Genomic DNA, 10,474 nt, shown 5'->3' with positions numbered 1-10,474 from the left:
AAAATGTATGAAACGTGTATTTAAATGATTTTATATTAATTTTGGGTGTAGTAAGGGCATGGACCAGGTTGATTTGGTGGTGTGAAAAATAAATAAAGCATGTAGAGAAAAACATTGCTATTAAATGTTTGTCAGCACTAGATGGTGGTGCTGCGCTTTCTCAGCTTTGCCTATTGCCGTTTGTAATGTTTTTCAACACCAGATAGCGCAGAAGTCCTGTTTCCGTTGTCACCTCTAAGATGTCTACGTCTATGTTCAAGTTTCAAGTTTGGTTTATTTGTCACATACACAGTCATACACAGTACAACTCGCAGTGAAATGGTTCACTAGATGACATGACCTTTTCGCTGCCTTGCTATGTCTAGTTTCCCGGCGTATGTCAATAAGCCGTTGCCAGGTTAAAAGAGAAAAAAAGGTAATACAAGCATAACAAAAGTAAAACTCAAAGGTGATTTTAACAATGAATCGTCTGATAGTTAGAAAATCGTGTTCTCTCTCTCTCTCTCTCTCTCTCTCTCTCTCTCTCTCTCTCTCTCTCTCTCTCTCTCTCTATATATATATATATATATATTAGTTCTCGCGCATTTGTCTGGCTCAACCCCAACTACTTCGCTGACTACAAAACGTCATCGCACAGTGCGCTCCTACATGGGAATGTTGATGGGATTTGAAGTTGACTTGGATCTGAGGGGTGACGTAGTCTGTAGACGCTCGTTCTCCCAGAAACATCCTGGAATTTCAGTCATGCATTTTTTTGCCGCACCGATTGGATCCCGCAGGGGCCGTATAAGCGCCTGGCCAAATGACTGGCGTGGTTGTGCGTCAGGAAACACAGAAGGTCCTCCCCTTGTATGTGTTTGCTACTGCCCCCTTTCTGCCCCCCCTCCCTTCCTCTCTTTCGGCATTCCCCATCCCCCCCTCCTCTCTATCTCTCTCTCTCTCTCTCTCTCTCTCTCTCTCTCTCTCTCTCTCTCTCTCTCCCTGAATGCTTGTGTTTCCATACCGTTTGCGAGCCGGAGGAGGAACCCGCCAGCTCTCACGTTCAGAGGAGAACCAGGCCGCTATTGAACGGAGAGAAAAACCGTCGCGCACACATTCAAAGGAATTACGGAAATCTTTAATTGCACGTCGGTAAGTTGATTCGTGTATGTTTTTTTTCCGAGATTCCTTTCTTAATGTTCTCGTCCAGATGTTCAAACCTAAAAAAGTGCGATTCGTGTTAAAAGGCAGCGGAGGTGCAGCGCGAGCTTTAAAGGTAAGTTAAGTTATGAAACGTAAGCAAACGCGTGAGGGGGGGAAGGGGGCTCTCTAAGTATCGGGGCCTTCACTAGGAGTTAATAAATGCTATTTATGTATTGACAGTTGTCCGATAACGTTAGATCGCATAGGACGCCTGTCTGCGATTGATTATAGACCGTGACAGCTTCGCTTTCGGAGAGTGTGCACCGACTTCTCTCCGTTCCCTCCTCGTAGATTTTGAATGCCATGGAAGAGAGCGTTTCAAAATGGTGTCGGGATCCCGTTTTTGTGTCTCTGGCCGTCGTGGAGTCCCGTTTATTTCTTTTGAAGCAATCAGCACGCTTCGATCACATTCAGCAACACGCACGGTTTAGCTGAGAAATGCTAACCGCCAGCAGCGACCCTCATTTTGCTGAGGATATCGGGTTGCGCGTTGGGCCTATTGGAGCTGGCCAGGAAAGCTCAGCATCTTTTGTTGATTTCAGTTTCACTGTAACCATGGGGAGTGATTCATCACAGTTCAGACACACATAATCGTCGGTAATTTGGATAGTTTAAGGGCTTACTGGGACTTGATTTCTGTGAGCGGCTAAATAAGTACATGACTGAAATGTCAGAAGCTTCGGTTACTACTTTGACTTAAGAGATGTGAACAGCCAAAGACGTTCATCAATAACATGTCAATAACATTGATTATTATTTATGTGACACATGTCACGATGTGTCTCAGGATGGGACTGAAATACTTCTTAATTGGTTCCTAAGTGTACATTACCAGTCAAGGATTGCGGAGCAGATTAGGTCACTGTATTGTTTAGGCATTTGGTCTTCATCAGTGGACATGCATTTGTGTGTGTGTGTGTATGTGTGTTGGTGGTGGTTACAGTGTAATGTAAATGTTATTTTCATTATAATTTTTATTGTATGATATAAAAGGGCATCTAAAGGTCAATTGAAAATGTACCTCAAGATGTCATTCATGCCGTTCCACCTATAACTTTCAAGACTGACTGGAAATAGTCACCTCCCTCCCTTCTCATTAACGGCTGTTATTCATCATTAGTGCTGAGAAATTCTTAAGATTTGAAGATGTGGGGGAGTGTTGAGATGCGTGTCCATGCTTCTGTGTGTGTATGTGCCCATGTGTCTATCTGTGTCTGTTTTTTTTTGTGCGAGTGCATGCGTGTGCATCACTTCTCAGGTCGGTCATGGTTATGTGGTCCTGGCTTTCTCTGTATCTGCTGGAGCCCCATCCCCCTGTTTACTTTCTGTTTATCAGAGTACACTTCGGCTGAGTGGGTAGTGTGGTTGTCTCTCCAGGGGCTTTTGTAGTGAGGCGTTTGGCAGAGAGGGAGTTCTGTATTAATCCAATAGCCCCTTTCCCATAATAGAGGTAGGAGTTAGAACGGGGCTTTGAACAAAAGATTCTGCGTTTTTTTGCCTCCACTCCACTGGGGGCATGTTCACCACTGGACCATTTGTTCTGTTCTCCCTACACACACACACACACACACACACACACACACACACACACACACACACACACACACACACACACACACACACACACACACACACACACACACACACACACACACTGCACCCTGAGGGTGTGTTGGTTTCCCCAGATAACTGAGAGCACAGGATGTTGTGGGATTCTGCTTCATGGCTTTGGCACATCCCCATTAAGTTTCTGTCTCTTGCGTTCGGGTTAATCGTGCTGTCTCTGTGAGACAGAGGAGCTTGTGAGCCGCTTGTGTCCTCTGGCATTTGGGACATAGACCAAAGCAACTGCAGAACCGCTTTTTCATCCAGGAGTAGGTGAACCCTTTGAACAAGCCAACAAATTATTTCAGTGAATCAAAAGTGGCTGCCAAGTATTCTAAGGAGAAGGTCAACTGAAAGTGATTTGTTGGCTCATTTATGAATTGTCTGCCCCTCTTGTGCAGTGATGCTGAGTTTATGGTAAAATTGCACATTTGGAGTACTTATGTAAACACAAACAGCTTATGTATTGTCACTTCTACCAAGAAACGCATTGATAAAAATGTAAAGGGGCTGTATATAAAGGGGAGTTATGAAGCGCAAAATATCCATTTAACAGAGTTTACACGTATTTACAAAAAAATGCCATTTATGCTATTTTGGGTGTTGCATATCAGTGGGACAACTTCACTTGCTTATTTGTAGTGATATGGTGATGCTTACACCTTGTCACTGGAATCTATGGAGGGTGTACTGAACAGGGGCTGGGATCTCCCTCGCTTCTCTCCTTCTCTCCTCCTCTCCCTCTTCTCTCTTTCTACCCTCTCTCGGTGTCTTATACACACGCCATCACTGCCGCATCCTCTGTGGTCCTCCGTCTCGCACCGTGAGCAGTGTCAGCATGAGGAGTGTTTATTGTGGTGCACGTCAACCAGAGAAGTGTCAACCGGGTAAGTTAGGACAGGGCTAGAGCCGGATCAGGTCAGGGTCAGGGCTAGATCCGGATCAGGCCAGGGTCAGGGCTAGCGCCGGATCAGGCCAGGGTCAGGGCTAGCGCCGGATCAGGCCAGGGTCAGGGCTAGCGCCGGATCAGGCCAGGGTCAGGGCTAGAGCCGGATCAGGCCAGGGTCAGGGCTAGAGCCGGATCAGGCCAGGGTCAGGGCTAGAGCCGGATCAGGCCAGGGTCAGGGCTAGCGCCGGATCGGGTCAGGGCTAGCGCCGGATCAGGCCAGGGTCAGGGCTAGAGCCAGATCAGGCCAGGGTCAGGGCTAGCGCCGGATCAGGCCAGGGTCAGGGCTAGCGCCGGATCAGGCCAGGGTCAGGGCTGAGCCGTGGCTACAGAGCACTGCGTGAGACTACAGGAGCCCGCAGCCTATGCAGTGTCTCCAGGATTCAGATATGATGACTGTGTGATGGACAGCTGTCCCCTCCCCTCTCTGATTATAAATCTCTTTCTCTGTCTCCATCTGACTGTGTTTGTGTGTGTGAGAGAGAGAGAGAGAGAGAGAGAGAGAGAGAGAGAGAGAGAGAGAGAAAAGCATTTGAGGTCACCGTGTATGGGATTATTGTGTCTTGCCTGTAGCCAGGCCTGCAGTGTCACACTGGGGTTTATGAAGAGGGTGCCGTTGTTGGAGGAGATACGGATGTTGGTTCAATCAGGTGTCTGTCATGTGTTTACTCTCAGGAGTAGGAGTGATTTTACTGTGGGGGTGATCACGGCATTACGCCTGGGCCCTGAGGCAAACACACACGCTTACGTGCATGCACACAAGCTCGTACCCTTGTGCTCGCACATATTACTGGATCCTGCTGGCGAATTGGCTGGCAGTAAAACAGAATTAGCACGTCCGCACTAGCTGTCTGATGGGCTCTGTGCTTGCTGGGCCGCTCCAGAGGTGCTAACCAGAGTCTCAGGGGTCTGTTGCTACGGCGATGTGTCCAAGGGTCAGGTGCTCTCTTTCGCTCATTACATTGTCATGCTTCTGTTGCCGACAGCAGCGTTTCTCACACAGTTGGGCTGCTGTCTTAAGACCGTCAGGTTTTGGTCAGATAACCTAGCTAATCAGTTTGTGTGTGTGTGTGTGTGTGTGTGTGTGTGTGTGTGTGTGTGTGTGTGTGTGTGTGTGTGTGTGTGTGTGTGTGTGTGCGCGCGCCCGCGCCCCTGTATGTGAGAGTGCTTGTGTTTGAGTGCCTGTGTGCGCACACTGTAACATGCGTGGGTGGCAGTATATGGACTGCCAAACATGGTTTTATTTAGCATCACGCTCTGCACTGGAAATAACCAGCCAAAATTCACTCCCTCTCAGCCAGCTAAAGAATGCATCAACCTTTTGGTAAAGACTGATGTGGCGATGGAGTGATCGAGTCTGATACTTCTCCAGTGCTGATGCCCACAGAATCACCAGATTTCACACCAATCACCAGATTTCACATTGTGTACTTGGAGCTCCGCTGACCAACCTCGAGGTTTGTCCTCCGGTGTTCTGCGGCTGCCAGCAAATCACGGCCCAGTAAAAGTAGCCCCTTTTTGCTCTTAATAAAGCCGCCTCGCCTTTAACCGTCGGCTGTTCGGTTTGAACGAGTGGCAAGGTAACTCCGGCGCAGCATGCATATATATCTGTTGCTCTTGTCCGTATCGTGCTGCACGGACTGTTCCTTATCCGGGAGGACGAATGAGGGAGGAGGTGACGTCCGGGCTGGTCTACACCCCCGAATTCCTGGGTTGGTTTTTTGCGCGATTGGTCTGAAGATAATGGACCACGGAAAAACGGAGGTGGTGGCAGGCAGGAAGACAGGCTCGCAGGCAGAGTAGGCCTGTTTAACACCCAGGAGGGCTGTGAAGGTGTGGGGGTGGATCTCGTGGGTCACTTAAAACGATGGCATTTTCTTTGAAGAAACACACTCCCTGCTCCCACTGCTCTCACTCAGGTCCTATAAGTGTGAGCAGGAAGAAGGCGGGTGGATTACGTTATTCCAAAGGGCTTAAGTGTGTTTGAGATCATGTGTGCAGGAGTGTTGGCAACACATCGCTGCATTTTTTTGTTGGGGTTTTTTTTTTTTTTTACATGGACGTAATGCGCGGCTGTGAAGTGCAGGTACGTTCGTAATGAATTGTCCCACTCAGCACTGACTTTCGCTCCTGCACCTGTATTTGAACAGCACGTGATTAGTGTGTCCATGACCGGAGTTTCTTTTTGTCTGCTGTATGGTTCTGTGTTACTTTGACCCCATTCAAAATGGCGTTGGAAGTCTTTCAAGTGCCGCCGTTAAGTCCTGACAACAATGAATATGAAACAGAATCGCAACACCACACATCAGGGAATGTAATGCGTGCTAGATTGCTCTACGATAACGTGATATATGAATAGATATTCCCAAATCCTAAAAGAATTCATTCGCCACGTGTTTCTTGAAATGCAGTTATGCAAGGGAGAAATAATTATGTATTAAACAGCGTAATGACTAGTCAACATCACTGGCATTAGCAACATAAAAAAGTAAGTGTCCAACTTTCTGTTTGGAGAAAACAGTACGACTTAAATAATTAATCATTCACCCAATGGCCGGCTCAGTGACAGGCTGGTCGGATTTAGGAATGGTTAGCAGAACTCCACACAAACATCAATCCCCATTCACGTGCTCACTTACACGCGGAGAATGTTGTCTCTCCTTTGCCTGGTTTTGAACTCGAGCGACTATATCGTGAACGCCCGGTCAGATCAGGCGTGGAGAAAATGATGACCTTGAACAATGAAGGGAGGGGGTGCAATTGAGAGATGGAGAGACGTCTGCCACCCGCCCTCGGACGTATCCTTCTCTTTCCGGGGTGAAGGGTACTGCAATGGTGCTCGGAGATCATGGCCAATAAAGGTCTTGAGCCACGTGAGTGGCGGTGTCGAAAAAAGATGCTCAGAAGACGCCTGTAAAGCCTCCAAGTCTTTCTGAGCTTGCTGTGGATCTCTCAGCCCCCTGTGGTGGTCATGTCCATACGCTGCAGCATGTCTGAGGCGGTGGCGTGCAGGTTAGCTTGTCTCTCCCACAGAGTACACTCTTCTCACAGCTGGACCGCACAGCAGGGCTCGTTTGGGCTCTCCAGCACAGACGCACACATGCACACAGGGTGCTAGTGTGTGATCGCTGGTGCTTGGTCCCTCTCACAGAGCTCCTCTTTAAGTGCTACTCCAAATTATAAATTATTCAGACCGTCCAGTCTTCATCCCCCTGTTCTCTCTCTCTCTCTCTCTTTCCCTCTCTGTGCGAGTGAAGGATGAATCTCTCAGATCAGAGTGACACAGAAGGGAAGAGTACCTCCTGTGTGTGCTAACACAGAGACACAGGAACTGCTCTCTGTGGTTTCTTCCCCATGTGAATCCACACAAAGAGAAGGCAACACGCACATGTGGAGACAAAGAGAAGCAGAGACTAATTTAGGTGAAATTTTTTTTAGAGATTAATATTTTATCAGATTAGATTAAAGGATTAATTATAGATTAATAATAGTAATTTGTGTTCACTGGCCTCTTCAATTTTTCTACAATTTCTCACATTTATGTTTGTGAAGTTTTCTCAGTAACAGTAAAGCATGGATGATCTGCCCTGAAGGATGTGAGGGAACATGCATGGTGTCCTAGCCATGAGAGTTACTAAAGCTGTGTGTGTGTGTGTGTGTGTGTGTGTGTGTGTGTGTGTGTGTGTGTGTGTGTGTGTGTGTGTGTGTGTGTGTGTGTGTGTGTGTGTGTGTGTGTCTCTGTGTGTCTCTGTGTGTCTCTGTGTGTCTCTGTGTGTCTCTGTGTGTCTCTGTGTGTCTCTGTGTGTCTCTGTGTCTCTGTGTGTCTCTGTGTGTCTCTGTGTGTGTCTCTGTGTGTGTCTGTGTGTGTGTCTGTGTGTGTGTGTGTGTGTGTGTGTCTGTGTGTGTGTGTCTGTGTATGTCTCCATGTCTCTGTCAGTGTGCATATACTCATATGTCCCCGTCTTCCACAGCTGTCCAATTACACTGGAAATGCATGGCGTGTCACTGCCTCATGCTTAATATCATGCGTGTAGGTCAGCAGCAGTATGGGAAGAGTGTCTTGCGTGTGAATGCATGAGTGTGTATGCGCAAGTGTGTATGTGAGTGCTTGACAGGATGATTTGTGTGTGTGAGAGAGAGAGAGAGAGAGAGAGAGAGAGAGAGAGAGAGAGAGAGAGACAGAGACATGCTGGGTGATCTGGATTTAAACTGACATTGTGATCATTTCCACCATTTCCATCACGATTTATTCCCAAGAATCTTAATGATTCAAATGGGCCTGTATTTTTTGTATTATGTGAGTCCCTATTTCAGTTTATTTTTCTCACAATATTATCCAACATTATAGAATGTTTTTCCAACATTTAATATATACTTTCATGATTTTTTTAGTGTCGCTAAAAGATTATTAATATGTGTTTTAATTCCATAGTTGTATATTTTCCTACATCAACCTCCACTATATGTTATACGTTCAGCACTTTGATCCTTTCCTGGCATCTGCGTCTGACGGTCACTATGATTTGAGATCAGATATTCTCCTGTTCACTTTGTTTTCCGTTTTTTTTGTTTGTTTGTTTGTTTGTTTTTATAAAAGGGAACGATTTCAGTTTCTCCACCCCCCCTCTGAAAAAGCTGAAATTCCTGTTCACTGGTGCTTTATTGGCATGGCAAATATTCCCAAAGCTTTGATGAAGTAGTTAATATGGTAAACAAGCGGTAGAATAGATTTAAATAGCAAACAGCAACAGTCCTATTAAAATTATTGCTTCTACTGCTGCCTTATTAACTAATATTACTATTAACATTATTATTATTATTATTATTATTAACAATAATAATATTACAATAATAATATGATGATAGTAGTAGTAGTAGCAGTAAGAATAACAGTAATATAGATTAAACTGTGAGCATGTGCCTGTGGGTCTGAAACTGATATCTGATTTCTCTGTATTTGTGTGTTACCTTCTCTGTGGGTCTCCATCCTCACACGGTGAAGGAGTCAGTGAGAATAGTCCGTTTCCCTCTGACTTAGAACAAAAAAAAAAAAAGCAGACAGACAAGATGGTCAGTGTCTCCTTGTGGACAAACAGCCTGTCTCGGTTCACTAGCCCTGGCTTGTAGTCTTACTAGAGAACATGCTGGGGCAAGATGTGTTTAAACACACACACACACACACACACACACACAGTCCAGGTGTTTAATACCAGTTCCAGCCTGCGGGTATGAGTGGGGCAGTGGAAACAGGGCTAACAGAAAGGTACAGCCATGTGTTCAGCTGTGAGTGGGGAGGGGATGAGATTTCATGGGTCGGGAGGGGAGGCTGAATTTGTCGCATAGCACAAGGCAGGAACCATTACACCGTTTAGCTGAAAGCGTGTCCCACGCTTTTTAGCATTCATCATCAAGGGGACAAACACTATACAACACAGACAAATCACCCCTCCCCCCAACACAAAAGGAAATCCAAAAGGGCCCAAATAAATCCGTTCAATGCAACTGGGAGGCCAACGCAAGCGAACAAAGAGGACAAAGGGGGAAAAGCGTTTGCAGTTTTTCCGAGTTTTCCCTGCTAGAGCGGCTCCCCTTTACCTGGTTGAAGATGAGGTGATGGACTATCAGTCCGTGAGCCGTGTCCAGTAGCTTGTAACCACTGCTCTGTCGACAGCACATGTCTGTAGTCCTTCAAGTGAAGGAATAAACAAACATTTCCTTCTTTTGTTTGTTTGTTTGTTGCCTCTTTGAGGTTGCCTCTGATTGGACAGCAGGGATTGCTGTGTCAGGCAGGGGGGGCTGCTGCTGACTAGCATCATACATTCTTTTTGTGGACATGGAGGTGGTCAGAGAAAGCCCCCCACCCGACCAGAACCACGAGTGGCACATGTTTGAGCTCGATTGTTGGAGACAGCACACAGACTCCTACGTGGTCCGGAATGTTAGCGCGCCAGAACACACGGACTTTGGAATAGCTGCATGCAGTTTCCCGCCTTTTCGGCGAGTGTTTCTGACAGCATTTCCTATCAGTTTATCTCAGTGACACTTTTTTAGATACTCAAAAGTGCTAAAATATCTTTCATCATTTGTGCTTGGTTCTAGGCTGTCAACATTAGCCAAATGGCGTATCGCGGGACGGGGATAGAACAGTGTTGCATCAAATGTATGTCTTGGTAAAATTGGCAGTAGAGATGAACAATAAAGTGCAGTTTCCTTGGCGTGTGTCGGGTGTCCCAGTGACCTGGGGAGGCTTTGAAGAACAGGAGGCTAAAGACCGTTGTGTCCCTGCTGGAAGTCAGGATCACGGTTAACTCCTTCCACCACAATATTAGTGACAATTTTGGGCAAAATCATGCAGCTCATTGTGTAACAATTGATAATCAATTATATATGTGTAACACCGTAATTGTTCGTATAAGTATAATAGCTAAATCACTTGAGTATGTGTAACGTCAGTCACGTAGTTAAATGCAAATTGAAGTGAGTTCGACCTGTTTTTTGTAATCAATCTGTTTGAGTAAAAACGGGTCAGAGTTCATCCCAAGGTCACAGCTGGGTCACTGTGTGTGTGTGTGTGTGTGTGTGTGTGTGTGTGTGTGTGTGTGTGTGTGTGTGTATGCAGAGGGGGTGTATGTGTGAGAGAGAGAGACTCTATTACAGTAATTGTAGACTTCAGTATATGAGCAGCCATGTTGGAGAATTTCTCCACTAATATACACTCATATTTGTGTTCACTAATACGCT

The 10,474-nt window shown here is 46.2% G+C and overlaps 1 protein-coding gene across 4 annotated transcripts in view; it reads left to right on the top strand.

The window, feature by feature from the left end:
• The first annotated feature begins 934 nt into the window (after positions 1-934).
• The window catches only part of fam168a (family with sequence similarity 168 member A), a 28,613-nt gene continuing 19,073 nt past the window's right edge, over positions 935-10,474 (top strand). For 2 of the 4 annotated variants that reach the window (XM_035525685.2, XM_035525688.2), the window contains exon 1: positions 937-1,131. In XM_035525685.2, coding sequence (XP_035381578.1) covers positions 986-1,131 — 146 coding nt within the window. In that variant the 5' untranslated portion in view covers positions 937-985. Of the gene's footprint in view, positions 1,132-10,474 lie in introns of all 4 variants that reach the window. The other 2 variants (XM_081715841.1, XM_035525687.2) reach the window with 2 other exon arrangements.

This window comes from Electrophorus electricus, chromosome 6 (assembly GCF_041902795.1).
Source record: "Electrophorus electricus isolate QZ-2024a chromosome 6, ASM4190279v1, whole genome shotgun sequence".
NCBI classification, from domain to species: domain Eukaryota; kingdom Metazoa; phylum Chordata; class Actinopteri; order Gymnotiformes; family Gymnotidae; genus Electrophorus; species Electrophorus electricus.
The sequence above is the reverse complement of the archived record's forward strand: the minus strand, read 5'-3'. Positions and strand labels throughout refer to the sequence as shown.